General features: G+C 34.9%; 3 protein-coding genes across 4 annotated transcripts; 2 read left to right on the forward strand and 1 right to left on the reverse strand.

Moving 5' to 3' along the window:
- The first annotated feature begins 2091 nt into the window (after window positions 1-2091).
- On the forward strand, window positions 2092-7850 carry LOC122300868 (alanine aminotransferase 2, mitochondrial). Of its 2 annotated transcripts, none has more exons than XM_043111805.1 (15): window positions 2092-2289; window positions 2998-3048; window positions 3151-3201; window positions 3792-3857; window positions 3946-4007; window positions 4182-4260; window positions 4370-4474; window positions 4565-4675; window positions 4928-5065; window positions 5206-5280; window positions 5540-5660; window positions 5762-5916; window positions 6376-6450; window positions 6804-7007; window positions 7500-7850. In XM_043111805.1, exons 1-15 carry the CDS (start codon window positions 2251-2253, stop codon window positions 7614-7616), a joined length of 1449 nt encoding a protein of 482 aa, XP_042967739.1. In that variant the 5' UTR covers window positions 2092-2250; the 3' UTR covers window positions 7617-7850. The 2 variants fall into 2 exon arrangements, with proteins under 2 accessions (XP_042967739.1, XP_042967738.1); XM_043111804.1 differs by lacking the exon at window positions 2092-2289 and adding an exon at window positions 2595-2618.
- Window positions 7851-9494: 1644 nt separating this feature from the next.
- LOC122300869 lies at window positions 9495-13485 on the reverse strand. The gene is made up of 5 exons (XM_043111806.1): window positions 13049-13485; window positions 12345-12939; window positions 10942-11455; window positions 10789-10870; window positions 9495-9792 (listed from the first exon to the last, which is right to left on the reverse strand). The coding sequence occupies exons 1-5, from the start codon at window positions 13199-13201 to the stop codon at window positions 9571-9573; spliced, it is 1566 nt and encodes a 521-aa protein (XP_042967740.1). The 5' UTR covers window positions 13202-13485; the 3' UTR covers window positions 9495-9570.
- Window positions 13486-15789: 2304 nt separating this feature from the next.
- On the forward strand, window positions 15790-16811 carry LOC122300870. Its single transcript, XM_043111807.1, has 3 exons — window positions 15790-16088; window positions 16322-16446; window positions 16532-16811. Exons 1-3 carry the CDS (start codon window positions 15828-15830, stop codon window positions 16668-16670), a joined length of 525 nt encoding a protein of 174 aa, XP_042967741.1. The 5' UTR covers window positions 15790-15827; the 3' UTR covers window positions 16671-16811.
- The last annotated feature ends 123 nt before the right edge of the window (window positions 16812-16934 follow it).

Below are 16934 nucleotides of genomic sequence, written 5' to 3' on the forward strand. Positions count from 1 at the left end.
TGATGTTAATTTTATAAAGTATTTTATGAAGATATTACTCTCTTTAAAATATTATTGTGTAAAATATTATTAAATATGACGGGTTTATCATTTTATTTATTTATTTTTATTGCTGTGACTGCTTTTCTATAGATTGTCAATTCCATCACATCGGAGTTGGCTATTTTATTGGTCCTGTGCTGGCAATAGCGACATTATACATATAAAAGTCAATCAACAACATCATCATATTAGAATAGTCTTTGTTTTTCAATTTTGAATGGCAATGATGTTGCCTTGTCATCGTAGTAGAGATGGCGTAAAGAGCAGGTAACTACGAACCATTACCAATTTAATTATACAAGATGTTAGTGATTTCCTCAATTTTATCGTTCCATGTATTTTAATTTTAATTAATTAATTTATTTAATTATTAAAATTTTTTAAAAAATCTTTACAAAAATTTTTATTTAAAAAAAGTATTCTCAAATTTATGCTTGAGTATGCCAGCTATAAGTACTTGACAGCCCGCTAGTACTATCCTTTAATTATTAGTAGTACTTTCCAAATAGTAAACTGGATTGACTTTAATTTCCAAATTTAAGAGTCATACTTAGAAAAAGAAAATGATACTTCCAACAATAAAGTGTATGGATTAGCATTTTTTGTAAAAAATATTTGTGTATATTTATTTTTAATATATTTTTTTAAAAAATATTAAAATGAATAATTTTTTTTAAAAAAAAAAAAGGAAAAGAAAATTACACTGCCTATACAGAATTTAGCAACTTTTCTCGGTGGCTTGGGCTTCGCCAACTAGCTTTGAAAATGTGGGAATGTGGTAGGCTGGCTGCATTATTGTCACCAAAATATATTAAGTCAAAGTTTGGATTGGAAATCGTATTATATTATCATTATAATTTTCTTTAATTTTTATATAAAATATAATAAATAATATATTAAAAAATAATATTTTATTTAATTTTCATATAAAATTATTTTTATCTCTAAATTTAAATCAATCCAACGAATAGAGGCTGAAAAATAACTTATCATTTATTTTTATTTTTATTTTTATTTTTAAAGGACTCATGTCAAATTATTACGATCAACGATTTATTTATCGATCGTTGACTTTTAACAATTTGTGTATGATAGCGATTAATGAAAAATATGTGATGTGACACAATACAGCTACATTCTACTAGCTTTTTAGGTAAAGTGTTGTACGATTCATAATGTGTCTTAATTTAGATTTTATTTTTTTAAAAAAATGTAGAAACTAGACATTCAAATACGCTAAATATTAATATTTTTAATAATAATAAGAAATTATAATTTTTCATTGTGTAATACTAAATGAGGGATTTCGACAGGAATCTTATGAATTTTTTTTTTATATGTATTTTTAAATATTTTTATAATATTATTAAAAATATTTTCTTAATTATTAAATATATATATATATTTTTAATTTTATCGGAATACCCGTCTGCAAGCGCAGCATTTCTCATACTAAATTCAGTTTAAAATTGAGGGTGAAGTGGGGTGGGGGGCACACAGTGATAGCAGGCCCGCGTGTTTGAGGAAAAACCTGGGGCCGGCCGATTGACAAACTAGACACGATCAGAGTTAGTCAGGTCTGGTGGGGTTCTAGAAGAAACTGCAAAATCCGTAACTCTCTCTATCTGAGAAAAAAGTGCGTGAATCGACGCGGAAATTTGTGACCGACAGAGTTAGCACAGCCTTCGCAGTGGTTTCGATAAATTTTAGTTGAAATTTAATTAAAAAAATTTATTTTTATAAATTTTGGATAAAAAGTAATAAATTTAATAAATTTTTCACTATTTTATTAAGATTTTAATTTTAATTATAATTTAAATATAATTATATTAAATATTATGATTGCGTTAAAATTTATTATTGAATTAAAATTTATGGTATTGTTTGTAATCAATCTTAATAAACATATAAACTAAAAATTTGTATGCAAAGTAGGTTAAAATGCATAGCCAGTTACTTTCACTCAATAAATTTAAATTTAGCCAAGTATATAGTTGATGCTTAAATTTAATATTCATTTGATGAACTTATTATTACATTTTATTTTACACTTTTAACTATTCTTTGCTAAAATTTAACTCTGTTGAGCCCACTGGTATTCTACGTTCTTCGCCGACCTTTCTTTCCCCATCTCAAACCACTTTGCCTGCTGCTGCTTCTTCTCTCCGCATCTCATTCCCGTTTCCTGTTCTCGATTTCACTTCTGCTATGGCTCCCACCGTCACCCTCGATACCATCAATCCCAAGGTCTTCATTTCCACTCTCTCTATTTTTTTATTTATTTTTTCTAATGTGTTTGACTACTGGGATCTATCTATCGGTGTCTCTGCATCTGTGTTCGGTCTTTGGCTTTTCTTTGTTTCTCTCTCACCTTCGAATCTATAAACGTGTTTGCATTTTTTTTTTTTTTTTTGTTGTTGTTAAATATTACTTTTGCAAAGCTTATATCTTTGTGTTTTATTTGGTTTAGTGATTTTCGTCCATATCGTGTCTTCGTAAAATATCAGTTATTCAAGTTTGACCTCCTGATTTGCAGCGAGTTCACTTCTCCAGCAAATCTGATTGGTGTTTAAATGGTTACATCGATTCTATTGACCTTGAACACCATAAAAGCTGACAATTTTTAGTTCATATCGAACGATTCTTGGACCTACTTCAGGAGTCCCCGGCAACCATGGCCGAGGATATGAAAAAGTTGTTTTAAAGTCGGAAGAATCTAAAAGCACCATCTCGTAGTTATTTTTCTATTTTGACGTTTCTAAAAAATCTCCACCTCTAACATAGGTTTAAGAAATAAAAATTGATGAGTGAATGAGAGGTCCTCTACTCTTGTTTTTTTCACCATTAAAATTTATTTTTTAAAATGTCTTTTTCGTTTTCTAGTATTTGAGGCAGTTGTCGAAATATGTTATCTTCTGGACATGATTATTCACAACTAACCGACTCTTTTCCCAGGTTCTCAAATGTGAGTATGCTGTCCGTGGTGAGATCGTCACCCTTGCCCAGGTAATATGAGAAGCCATATTGCTTAGAATCCCTGCAGAGCAGTTATTATCCAATCTTTTATATTCCTCCCTAAGCTTCCTTTTTATTGTTCTCCTGTCGCAGAGACTACAGCAAGAGTTACAGAGTAACCCAGGTTCTCATTCCTTTGATGAGGTATGGTTCTTGTCTTTCGCATGTTATTCAGATTGAACATTTCTTTGCCTAGGCATTATATGTTTCCCTGGCCGAGTGCAGCCTATTTTCCCTTGCCACACCTCCATTTCAAAGCACCAATGAACAATTTTCATGTCTTGTTACCAATACGTAATGAATTATTTCAGATAAACTTATTTGCTGCTATGATAGAAGTCAAGGTTTGAAATTCAGACTCACAAACTAGGCCACATCTAACGTGAGCTACCATAGGTAAATTAGTAGTAGCATCTAATAAAGAATAATATTGGATTTTTTTTTTTATATATATATATTTTTTATAGTTAAGAATAATATTTGAAATTATAGATGAAAAGATGGTTTTGTTTCCTTCGGGTAGCAACTAGCGATTTTATTTTCGAAAAAGGTAATGAAGTAATAATACAAGCAGCACACTCGGATTTCTCTATGGAAAGATAGAAAAGCACTTCCTGCTTGATTCACGCTCTAGTCACAATCTCAAATAAGTTCTTTGAAATCTGATGCCCCAATGTCTAGTTGCTATGACAATAATTGCATTCGAGGTACTGACTTTCATCCATCTTATACAGATACTTTATTGCAACATAGGAAATCCTCAATCTCTTGGTCAGCAGCCCATTACTTTTTTCAGAGAGGTTGGTTTACTCTCAGTATGTGCTACGAGCACCCGCATTAATACAATTAAATGAATGCTTAATTTAATTCCTGAGTAATCCCTGTTAGGTACTTGCCTTGTGCGACCACCCTGCTATTTTGGACCGGAGTGAAACACAGGGTCTGTTCAGGTACTGAAATTCACAGCTATTTATATGCTATTAGGTCATCTAAGTTTTTGTAAGAATCTGACTTCAATAAAAATTTACACTAAAGCAATTTTTCAAATATATATGTTTTTAAAATTTATTTTTGAACCATTTATAACCCTTCCTAAATAAAGATTCTGGCTTCGTTTTTGGCAGTGCGGATGCTGTAGAGCGAGCTAGGCAGATTCTGGATCAAATACCAGGAAGAGCAACTGGCGCTTATAGTCACAGTCAGGTACTGGTCACCTTGTCCACCCCAGGGAATTTGAAGAGAAATTGATTCTATATTCATTGTCCATGTTGGGATGTCATATGACTGGTTTGTTGTTCCTTTGCACCTTCAGGGTATCAAGGGATTACGTGATACAATTGCTGCTGGTATTCAAGCTCATGATGGTTTTCCTGCAGATCCAAATGACATATTCTTGACAGATGGTGCAAGCCCAGCGGTAACTTTCGAGCTCATTATTTTTTGTTTTTATCACTTCCTATGTTTTCCAGTTGATACATAATAACAGATTGTGCTTTCTTATTCATAGGTTCATATGATGATGCAATTACTAATAAGATCAGAAGAGGATGGAATTTTCTGTCCCATTCCTCAGTACCCGTTGTACTCTGCTTCAATTGCTCTCCATGGTGGCACACTGGTAAGCGTCTAACTTTGGGGGCTTCAATCAGAAGCTCAATTCATCTGGCTAATTAGTTGTGTTCAACTGATAACTTTTAGCTGGCTTTTTTGATGATGGGCCTATATTCTTTTTGTAGCATATATTAAAATTTTGACCACACATGGTTGCTTGGGAGTTGGAAAATGTATATTTCATTTATACTTTTATGAATTTTCTCAGTCTTACGCATGTTCTTTTTTTTTTTTTCTTTTTTTTTTATAAAATCTGCAGGTTCCTTACTATCTTGATGAAGAAACAGGATGGGGACTGGAAATTTCTGAGCTTAAGAAACAATTGGAGGCTGCCAAGTCCAAGGGCATTGCAGTTAGGGCCTTGGTTGTTATAAATCCAGGCAATCCAACAGGGCAGGTAAGCTATAAGTAGGTTTTAAGAAGAAATGTTTTTAATAGAAAAGTATTTAAATTACACTCGAAGGAGAATGCCCGAAGATAAGTGTCAACTTTTGGCCACATTACATGAGATGACCCTTTTTTTGGTAATGCCTGAAGGTTCTTGCTGAGGAGAACCAGAGGGACATTGTGGAGTTCTGCAAGAAAGAAGGCCTTGTTCTACTGGCAGACGAGGTTGGTTAATTCTACTTAGTAATCTTAAGAAAGATGCATATGCACTGATAAAAAAATAAAAAAAACTTAAAGATGCATATGCATTTAGCAACTCTAGAATCAAATAGAGATTTGGATGCTTCAGAGGAGCTAGATATGATTTTCTTATCAAAAAAAGGAGCTAGATATGATTTTGTTTGGTTTATAATTACTTCACCGCTCTTTGTTCTATTGACTACTGTGTCAAATTTAGATCTAATGTCCAATAATCTCCATACAGGTTTATCAGGAAAATGTTTATGTTCCTGAGAAAACATTCCACTCGTTCAAGAAGATTTCTCGTTCTATGGGGTATGGGGAGGAGGATCTCTGCCTGGTATCTTTTCAGTCAGTCTCTAAAGGTATGCTGGATTAATAAATTGATCAAGAAAATGAGTGAGAAGAGCTTCTGCAAATCATTAGATGCTGATTTAAGACGCATGTGTTTCCTTGGTTTCTTCAGGCTACCATGGGGAGTGCGGGAAAAGAGGAGGTTACATGGAGGTCACTGGATTCAACGCTGACATAAGGGAACAAATATACAAAATGGCATCGGTCAATCTTTGTTCTAACATCTCTGGTCAAATTCTTGCAAGCCTTGTTATGAGCCCACCCAAGGTTAATTTTATCATCTCTTTAGATTAGTGCTGTTGTTGTCTCTTCTTTGTGTTTTCAGTTTTCTTCATAATTTTATTTTATTTCTACTTGTGGGTTTAGGATTAGACAAGCTTAATTTTAGCAAGCTTGAAATAGGTTCTTGGGACAATTGGGTCAAATCAGGTCAGAAAGTTATAACTTGAGACCGTTGACTCTTGATCATGAGTTATGAGAGTTCAATCCTTCTGAATTATAGTTTGCTTCAACCAATGATATAATATTTACAAGGGCTGGGGGTGTATCTGGTATTTGCAGTCAATTTTTTTAATAGAAGATTCCATAATCATGTTGCCATAAGGCATGAATGCATGGAAACGAGTTGCTATAGAAGTTCACCGAGGGGACAATTTATTGTCTAGTATAATATTAACTGTAATTCACATTCATTTGCTAGAAATGACATTAAAGGGATGTATGCAGGTTGGCGACAAGTCATACGAATCATACCGTGCAGAGAAAGAAGGAATTCTAGCATCATTGGAAAGGCGTGCAAAGGTTAGTCAACTGAACAAAATTAATTCTATGGGATGAATCAATGATGACAAATTAAAGAAAAAGGGCTTTTAGTTAGAAAGGACCTGGTGTAGGATCTGTTATCATGTGGAAACTTGTGCTTGGTAGTGGGAAAGGATATGAATATCCTGCGTGAGTTTCTAATAATCAGATTTAACTATTGATTATTTCTCATGTGGTCCTAGATGCGGTGTTTCCCGGAAATCTTTATTCATTTATGGCATGTTGCCTCCATATTAAGCTTTTCAAAAACTCTTGATTCCTAAAAGGATTTTTTTAGAAAGTTTATTGCTGCATATGATTGCTCTCATATGTTATTTATTGTTTTACAACAGGCACTAGAAAATGCATTTAACAATTTAGAGGGAGTATCATGCAACAAAGCAGAAGGGGCAATGTATCTCTTTCCCCGTATTTACCTGCCCCAAAAGGCAATTAAAGCAGCAGAGGATGCAAATATCACCCCGGATACATTCTATTGTCGTCGCCTCCTTAATGCAACAGGAATTGTTGTTGTTCCTGGTGCTGGCTTTGGACAGGTTAGTATTTGTTAACTTCTGCCGTTGGCGTATTAGTGTGGGATATATATCACTTCAGATGAGCGTATTGGAAGTTTAAAAACAGTCTTTTTAGCAAATCAATGGCCATGAACATCAAATAGTTTTCTTTTTTTCTCTCTAGTTAGTGATGGAAATCAAACCCTACCAACAAACCAATCTTTCAGATGCTATGCGTGGCTTTTTCATAAAGACCCAAGTACCGACCGATAAAATGAGGGTGGGAAATAGAGAAGGGTGAAAAGACGCATGGTTTAACTGACCATTTGATTGAATTTGTGTGAAAGATATGAAACATCCCTCACGAAATTGTCAGAAGGTAGATGTTTTTAGTGGGAGGGTCTCACATTTCTGTTCCGTTTCCCTAAAGAACTGTAAACTGTCAGTAAGGCACCTTTATTTTCATTTGTCATCTTCCAGAGGTATTTAACTGATAGTTTGTTTGTATTTGTAATGCTTGTTGCTTTGTCAAAGGTAACTGGCACCTGGCATTTTAGGTGCACAATACTCCCTCAAGAGGATAAGATTCCTGCTGTTATCTCCCGTCTGACAGACTTCCATAAAGGATTCATGGATGAGTTTCGTGACTGAAGGATTCATGGATGAGTTACGTTACGGTACACAATAAAGGCGTACCCACTCTGGTGGTACATGGACATTAATGTTCCCATACACATACATTTTAGACTTCCAAGTCCTTTTTTTTTTTTTTTTGTGTGAAGACTGAAGAGGGTCCTTCAATAATCTTTTTCTAACAAGGATTTTTATTGCGTCTACTGACACTTACAAGTGAATTAAAGAAGAGAGTGAAATATTGGAGGCCAACATGAACTAGTGATGGAGAGCTTGACACCGCTGTTTTTCCTGCAAGCTTCTCGTCAATTTTTTTATTTTTTTGGTGGAAAGAGAGGAGAAAAGAAACGCCAAATGGTAGATTTGACTGTGAGACGTTGTGGACGAAACAAGCGAAAGATGGACCCCCAAAGAAAGAATTGCAAATACTCATATTTATTAGATAATTTAGATCTCTCTCTCTCTCTCTCTCTCTCTCTCGTGTATGTTTTCGACTTGATTGCATCCTGGTGTAGTCACGTCTTTGCATCCTGGTCCCAATGTACATGGAATATTGGTTTTAATTTCCTGGCTGGATTGAGAATTAGACATCGAAAAGTCAAAAAAAAAGAGAGAGAGAGAGATTGAAAAGTCGTTAAGGTTGTGTCTGGATATTAAAGTTATTTTATTTTTACTTTTTATCTATTTTTTATTATTATTTAATATTTTACCATTATTTTTTTTTACTATTAACATATAATTTAAAATCACCTGTTAAGTAGCTTTTTTTCTCTTCCGGAAGCTTTTCTCTCCAAAAAAATCCAGCGCCACTTTTAGAATTCTGCCCTGTTTGCTAGGGGGAGGGGGGTTGGAGTTCGGCTCCACCAAACTCCCTCCTTCCCCAGCCTAGGCCTCCGTTTAGGGCCTTTTTTTTTTTTAATTATTAATTAAATGTCTTTTACGCTAGTTTTCTCTTGTTACCATCGAAACTAGCTAATCTACTGCTTTTCAGTAATCAAGGTTCGCCACGTGCCTCGCCATCAGGCTCTCTCTATGCACTAATCTTCGAGTCGACAAAAGAAATTTGTCCATTCAAGTGATGCATTCGCCTCATGCGCAACACGGTTGGGATCAACGGCGTTAAATCTTCCTATTCCAACCGTCCACTCCTCTCCAGGAGCGGCGTGTCCTGTACGCATCGTCACCGCCAATGGTTGCCCTCACTAGCGATTCGTCTCAATTTTTCGTTACTTTCTTATGCTCTTACTTTTCCTAACTAAAAATCAAGTGAAAGTGGATGTGTCAGTTCCTTCTAGCTAGTCTAGTTCAACACGTTACAGCACATTCCTTTTTATTGCAATTTTTAATTGCAATTTTATAATCTGTTCATCAGATTATTTAAAAACTATCATCAAGTGCTCTTCCTCTATGGAAAATGGGTGAGAGCCAATCTTTTGGCTTCGACCACCCTTTTTTTTTTGTGTTGTAATATGTGATGGCTTTAAAAAGACTATAGACGACTCAAATCCTATTGAATTTGTATCTTGTATCCACTAATTTATTTATAAATATCTTATTTGCCAAGAAAAAAAAATTTGAAATTGCCTCACTACCCAAACTTATCCTAAAAAAAGACATTGAAAAGCCATTAAGATTGTGGTTGGATGGTGGAGTTATTTTATTTTATTTTTAATATATTTTTTACTATTATTCAATATTTTATTATTACTTTTTCATTATTATTCACAGATCATTTGATATCAACTCACCATCCCAACTTATCCTAAATCTAGAGAGCTCAAGGTTAGTAACGCTTTTTTTTTTTTTTTTTTTTTATAATTATTTTTTATGAGAGGATTGATAGGTGGGCTAATCTTCAAACAATCTCCCTCCCAAAAAAAAGAACAAAAAAAAAGGTGACCAGTAGTCTTCTCTTCATTAAGAGACTTGAAATGCACGTTGTACAATGGGGAATTTGCCTTCTGTTTAACGCTCAATGATAGTTATTGCAAGGAAAGCAACCACAGGAGTTGTGGCCAGGAAAATGGGAGTTATGCCGGTTCATCATCTTACGTGCTTGTTCATTGGCTTTCCGCATGTGCTCCGAGTGTTGCTGCTGGGCTGCATATCTCAATTCTTCAGCTTTTCTATGAACAACTGCCATTCTCTTCATTAACTTCTCTTCCAAGTTTGATGTCATCCTTTGTATTTTCACCTGAAGAATCGTTTCGGAATACAGTTGCATGAGCAAAGGAAAGAGTTCCAATGACTCCATAAAGCAAAATCCAGGCAACCATGGAGAGACTAGGCAATCGTTTTGATATGTTAATTCAAATAATGGATTCTGATCAACCCACTATACTCCACTATATCAAATAATGGATTCCATCTCTTTAGTGAAGCAAGTTGATATAGCTTACACAAAAGCAGAACGAGAAGCATGTAGATATAACCATATTCACTCCTGAAAAAACAAGCGTTCTCAAATGATACGGGGAGCTGTCCCCCATGGCAGAGGGTGGCTCGAGGATCAAGACAACAGCAAAGCCTGACAAAGCCTTCAAAACACATCAATAGGATAGCTCGATCTTTATAGTCATCATTTCTATACATACATATTATAGTTTTTTATTTATTTATTTTAAATTAATTGAATTTTCCACACATCATCCATATATAATATATTTGATAAGAAAAAGAATTAAAAAAAATATAAGGTGCGATGTGTTAAGATGAATAGAATGTTTCTAATAACCCCCTATTTTTTTGACCGAAATGCAATGATGAATTATTAAAGTAAGGTCACATTTGGTATCCACGATACACTTAAAAGAAAATTTATATTCATCATTTTTATATACTATGCATCATATATAATTTTTTATTTTTTTATTTTTTCTTACCAAATGTGTAGTGGATCAATAATAAGTAGAAAAACTCAATTAATTTAAAAATAAAAAAATTAAAAAAAATATATAGTATGTGAAGATGATGAGTAAAACTTTATAGTTAATATATAATTTTTCCATACGTTTCATGTTCGTCGAGAATTTAGAGCCAAAGGCGTGGAAGTCCACGTTTCATGTTCGCCAATGCTTGCATTTTCAATGCAGAAGAATAATTAACAGCCAGCCAAACAAACAATCTCTGCTAGAATGGGAAGCAACAAAACGTTGAGAAAGAAAAATCACACTAGAGCCTGCGAAAATACCTCAAGCTTTCTTGATTGAGCTTCTGCTTTTGCATTTTGAAGGTTCACCCAAGCTTGAACTTTTGCTGCTTCTCTTTGATACCTGTAATGACCCATATTCACAATTGGTAACCAGCATCCTGCATGCTAATAAAACTTTACAAGCCAATTTACCTGAGGCAGCACTTGGTCTTTTCCTCTTCTTTCCACGCGGCAGCTCTGGAGTCTGAAGCACTTTTCCTGCACATGTTTTCTGTATCGAAATGTCTGAGGCTCTTTGACACTTCTTCTTCCTCCTCTTCCCTTGAGCTCCAATTCGACGCGACCGAGTCGTATTGCGTCCCAAGTTGTAGTTTGGCTAAATGGCACTCTTGCAGCTGTGCAACGTCAATGGTGCTGTCGGTGCTGCCAGAGTTCGCCAAGGTCAATGGCCCTGACCTATTTGCAGGCGTGTTATGCAGGGCAGGGGATGGGCTCTTCAATGGCGTGTGGCACCTAGAAGTAGTAGTAGAACTGCCGAGTGGAGTCATCTCCGTCCCAGCATCTCGGTGATGCACCTCATAAACCCCGTCTGTGCAGGCATCTTTCATGCTTCCAGCCGCTTTGTTTTTGAACAAGAATTCTTCTTCAGTGGGCTCCGAGTATCTGAAATTGGGAAAAATGGTTTCTATGTCGTCCGTGTACTTATCTGCATCAACAAATTTCAAATGTCTGTTGTTCATAACAAAACTAATGCCTATTACGATGGGTATATAATCGAGAAATTAACTGTACTCTATCGGCAACCAAATGCACGCTAAGTTGAAACTAGCTCCTGCATTGTTTGATAAACAGTTTTACAGCTAGGAACTCATCTGGGTGTTGTAGCTGAACAAGGAACATAATCAGACGGTACATCAAAAGCTTAGAACTTTGTTAAGCTTTGGGAGCACAAAAGGAGTTTGATAAGTAATGCTGTAATGGCGAAGGTTCCATTAAAGTTGAACGGGAGACCCTTAGAGCACTCCCAATGGCTCTTCTATAATACATTTTTCTTCAAAATTTAAAGAAATGCTCTTAAAGTATTACTCCATTGGATTTTGTATTTTAAAATTAGTTTACATTTTGCTACAGTGATCCATCTACATGTAGAGAATACCGTTCATCAATCTAAACATTTTTAATTCATTTCTCTTTCCCTCGTTCAATATTCTAAACAAATTAATAATATTCTTTTACAACTATCAAAAATAGATTTTCTCATAATATGTTTTGAGAATATTTTTATTATATAATCTATTCTTTTTATTTTTTGAATTAATTTATATTTTAGTTTACCTTATAAATTTGGGTTAATTTAAAATAGAATATAATTTATGATATTATATATAAGGAGATATTGCAAATATCAAAATATATGATGATATTATTGATAGTTGGAGAAAATATTTAAAATGAATAATAAAGAATAAAAAGTATAATATTTAAATGATATGAAAAAAAAAAAAGTTAATATATGGTATATTATAAAAATCAATATGTAAAATAAAAATAAAATAAAATAAAATAGATAGATATACCATCGTGAGTGCTCTTACCTTTTAGTAATATATCCGTTGAAGCTGAGATCTCATTGAGAGCTCTGACCGAGTAAATTAAGTAATGATGGTCCAAAGATGCAGAACCTTGAAAGCTTGAAACTACTTTTGAGACCTTTTCCTCAATAACCTTTGATGTCTCTGCAAAGACCTTTGATGTCTCTGCAAAGACCTCCACTTGTTGCCTAAACCTATCAGACTGTCTGCAGATCTTCGAGGACTCCGGTGGCTTTATGGAGTGGGCAGGAGAGTCATGGCAAGAGCTGCTCACCAGCCATTTCTCTGCGTTGTCCCACTTTGAAGGGAAGTTTTTTCTTAAATGATCACCGAAACTGAAGCTGAAAACAGGTCTACCAGGAGTCGAAGGAGCCTCCACTCTCCTCTGAGTGACCGAGCTTACTCCCTCTCTCCCCCTCTGAGCCGAAAGCTCAAGAAGCCCTCCACCTTCCGTGATGTTGTTTACCATTGGAAATGACTTGACAAAATCAGAGGTCTCTTTGAGATTGAGCTTGCAAAGTGGGTCGAGGAATGTGTCTACAAAGGGATTATCTTTGCTTTTCCCAATGAAGGTTGTGCTGCCTTGAAAAGCAGATTCCTGAATTAAAACAACCAAAAAGAAAACAAAACACCGTTTTAGTCGATAGCCAGCAGGGTATGGAAACCAGAAAAACAATAAAAGAAGAGTGCAAATGTGGGATCTTTACCCCATTAGATGCAAATACGGATTGAGCTTGGAAGTATTTGGGGCTTGTGTGATTCATGGTCATGGGATTGAGGTTAGAGGGATCACTGGAGACTAACGAATCACCCGAAGAGTCTCGTGTATGTTGAGTGGGTGGTTTGCCTGTCTGCACCATTTTAAATCTATGAACGAACAGGTCTATTTTGTAAGCCTGCTTGACAAATCAAATATATGATTGATGTGAAAGCTTGTTATACAACAGTTAAATTGATGGAATAAAACACTGTCACGAGAAAAGCGTCTGACGACGAAGTGAAAACAGTATAGCTGAACAAGGAAAAAGTATTGACTACAGAGAACCACGTTCCAAAATACTGTTACAAATGTCTCACATGCGATCAACCAGCCAACCTGCTCTCGGCGAAAGAGTACTGCTCCGTAAAGGGTACTTTGGGAGGAGGAAAACTTCCGCACTTTTGAGTACTGTGAATCCTGATTCAGAAAAATGCAATCTTGTTAAAATAAATAAATAACTCAGTTCTTATGTTCTTCTCTTTGGAAGCTTCTTATTACAGTAGTGGCTCTCACTGTGTTGCATCCCAGGTGTCCAGGACTTCTGATGTCCCTCTTCTTGCATCCAAGCTTAATGACAGTATACACAGTGGAGTAATGCTATTCAAGCTCCTCCATCTCCCCCCACATCAAATTTTCTAAAATTTTTAATATTTTTTAATTTATTCTTTTATCAGTTTAAAAAGAAAAAATAATAATAAAAATTAAAAAAATATGGTGTGAGAAAATTATGTGAATAGTAAAAATTTGTGTAGCTTTTTTGTACACAGGTGTTCTTATTTTCTATGCGCTTGGATGTGCTACCCAAAGAGTAAGAATAAATTAAGCACAGACTTGCATGGCTGATAGCAAAGCTTTAAACCTTGAACATCTTAGAACATATTTTATTCTGATTCTGTTCCAACATTTATTATGCTGATGGTAAAGTTAAAAACCTTGAATGTTTTTTAAAAATGATATTACAAAATGTCTTTTGTTGCATTTCTTTTATGAAGGAAAATAACGGTGAAAAGGACTCGAGATTCGGCTTCCCAACCTCATCTCTCTCTCTCTGATCTCTCTTCACTGTTGTGAAATATTGTTGGTCTCCCTGTTTGGGTGAACTTACTGAAATAAAAAGGATGAAAAATTGTAGATTAAATGAGTTCAAATTTAAGATTTCTGTTCTGAAATTATGTAAAATTATCACTTATAATAAAAAGATTAAATTGATGAGAAAGACGTAGATTTAATCATTTATACGTGTATTAATAATATTCCTAGTGACGATTTAAACCAGAGTGAGGGGGTCCAATGTTAAAGCCCAAGAATAGTAAGAGGTTGGGTAGATTTTTTGGGTTCACAATGGCTCATTTTCTTTCTTTTTATCTTTTAGGTATATGATCATACACGAAAGATGACAATATTAAGCTGCAAGGTTTTAAGGGGAAAAAAGGACTTACTTTCTGTATGTAGCACATAGGTATAAAGTGATGCTTTTTATAGTGCATCTGAAGTCTGCACATCTAAAGTGATTGATATCATAAAGAAGGGAAAATGTTCCCAATTGGAAGGAATCATAACCATCCAAAAATGGTTGCAAAGCATTTCTAATGATGAAGGGCCTATGATTTTTATAATCATGTCATTGCCTGAATAGTAAATGTTAACGCCTACTTTACGTGTCAATTTCTTTTTTATTTAAAACTTTCGAGTTCGGATAAGATTTTATATAAAATCCAAGGAGTTTCTCTATAAATCTTCCTAAGCTTGAGTTTCCCAACCCATCCTATCAGTTTGGTTTCACTAATAAATTACTACTCAATAGCTGTATGCCTGTATCAACATTTTTTTATCAACGACATGACGTTATCCTATCCCACCCTAGCAAGATCCACATTAATATATTCTTGCACTAGATCATATGATAATATATACAACTATATAGGTTAGGTGATTTATAACCTAATTATATTGTTATCAAAGAAAAGCGAGGTGTGATAGGAACGCTTTAGTTTTTTTATGGGGTGTTAAAATCAGTAGACGTGTTCTGTTAACTAAAACAATAGAATATGAATTAAGATGATTGATTGATGCAAAACTAGAGAGTAAATATGCAACAAAGAGTTGAGTTGATTGATGGAAATTTGAAAAAGAGGCACATGTTGTTGTCGTTGAGAAAGTCTAGAACTCGACGAATGATGTGCAAGGAAGAATTTAAAAGCAACTCTAATGCAAAGGGAAAGGTGTTAAAATTGCCATCACTGCAGCACAAGGGACAAAGTAAAAGATACATTCCATGGCATATGATTCCAATCTCGGATGAGGAAGACTCCTTTCGTATTCTCTTGGCCTCTTAAAAGTTTTTGCTTTTATGGTAAAAACATGAGTTAATTGTGGTGTAAATTTATCAGATGTTGTTTCCCTAGAAGCCTCTTTTTCTGCTAGTAGACATATCAATGTTTCTTTGGAGAAAATAGGTCTGGATTCAAACACCAACAGAAGAAAACAAGCAAGTTCGTTCTTGTATAGCTAGTGAAACTCTGAATAGATCCACCAACAATATATTGGGAAGAAAAAGGCAATATAAACAAACAACATGACTTGGGATTCACCGGCAACACAGATAGAAGATAAGCAAAATGGGCCCCAGATACATATATTTAACCAAAGAACGCACCATGATAAGACAACCTATCAATAATGGAATTTGATATCTGCTTCAACTTATAGAACTTTAGACACTCTTGATGACATGGCCAAACCATTATTCTATTGCCAATATAACTACGGTATGGGGAAGAACAAAAACTTCTTCTTCTTCTTCTTCTTCCTCTTCTCCTTGTAGCACAAGATCAATGGCTATTGCATGTTCTTATTCCTCTCACATCCCAGTTCTGAAATCTGGTCTAGTCACAAAGCCTATCAGCAAATCCCTAATGCTTAAAGACAGCCAAGTTCCACCCAGGAAAGCATCGAGATTCCAGATCAGATGTTCCATCAGAAACAAGGTTAACTATCCCTGCACTTTTTGTATTATCTTACGCATACAATCCCTTTCTGTCTTGATTCTTATAATTAAGAAAACAATCATACCAACAAACTTTTTCAACAGAACAAGACCTGGTTGGATCAACTCCAGTCTCATCCCCTTTTTTCCCTAATTGCAAGGAAAAAAAATACAAAAAGTAAATATTGCTTATCATTTTTATTAATGTCTGAGACTATGAATGGTTTGTTGCAGGTTTTTGAGGATCAGTCTAATGGTATAGTCTGCTATAGGGATGACAGTGGGGAAATAATTTGCGAAGGATATGACGAGGGCCCTCGCTTTCAGAAACAGACTCCAACAACAGCTTATCATCCAAGGTAAATAGTCCTAAAACAAGTAGCATAATATACCAAATTCAAATTGTTGGAAACCTGTCTAATTATTTGCTTTTTGGCGGGTCAGAGATGTTGATATCTTTGACCTTCTTCTTCTTCAACAAAGTAGGCTTCAGACTGTTAAAGGCAGTGGATTGAGCCACGCTGAGGAAAGTGTTGCTGTGCAGAAGGACTTCAATTGCAATGGCTTCAACTCATTCTGCTAATCAATGCCAAACTTTTTTCTATTGTATAGATGTCTCCTCAACTCCCTGCACTTACATCGATCATAGAATGTGTAAGGCAGGCATATACATCTATCATAGAATGTGAATCGGAGGCATAAATGCACTTGTTTTATTTTTAAAGCACATTCTTCACCCGTAAACGTACAAGAAAATGCCTCGTCTCTCCGATTTTCTCTTTCTTCACTAATTTTAGAAGAGAAACAATACCACCCGGACGAGCAGTGTTAGTCACGTTTGCGATAT

This window comes from Carya illinoinensis, chromosome 2 (assembly GCF_018687715.1).
Source record: "Carya illinoinensis cultivar Pawnee chromosome 2, C.illinoinensisPawnee_v1, whole genome shotgun sequence".
NCBI classification, from domain to species: Eukaryota; Viridiplantae; Streptophyta; class Magnoliopsida; order Fagales; family Juglandaceae; genus Carya; species Carya illinoinensis.

Coding starts and splice junctions, on each gene's coding strand:
- LOC122300868 (XM_043111805.1), top strand. CDS start 2,251: ATGGCTCCCACCGTCACCCTCGATACCATCAATCCCAAG. Junction 4,676..4,927: donor CTCTCCATGGTGGCACACTG/GTAAGCGTCTAA, acceptor TAAAATCTGCAG/GTTCCTTACTATCTTGATGA. Junction 5,066..5,205: donor CAGGCAATCCAACAGGGCAG/GTAAGCTATAAG, acceptor TAATGCCTGAAG/GTTCTTGCTGAGGAGAACCA.
- LOC122300869 (XM_043111806.1), bottom strand. CDS start 13,201: ATGGTGCAGACAGGCAAACCACCCACTCAACATACACGAGACTCTTCG. Junction 11,456..12,344: donor AACGGATATATTACTAAAAG/GTAAGAGCACTC, acceptor TTGTTGATGCAG/ATAAGTACACGGACGACATA. Junction 9,793..10,788: donor CTCAATCAAGAAAGCTTGAG/GTATTTTCGCAG, acceptor ACGATTCTTCAG/GTGAAAATACAAAGGATGAC.
- LOC122300870 (XM_043111807.1), top strand. CDS start 15,828: ATGACATGGCCAAACCATTATTCTATTGCCAATATAACTACGGTATGG. Junction 16,089..16,321: donor GATGTTCCATCAGAAACAAG/GTTAACTATCCC, acceptor GGTTTGTTGCAG/GTTTTTGAGGATCAGTCTAA. Junction 16,447..16,531: donor ACAACAGCTTATCATCCAAG/GTAAATAGTCCT, acceptor TTGGCGGGTCAG/AGATGTTGATATCTTTGACC.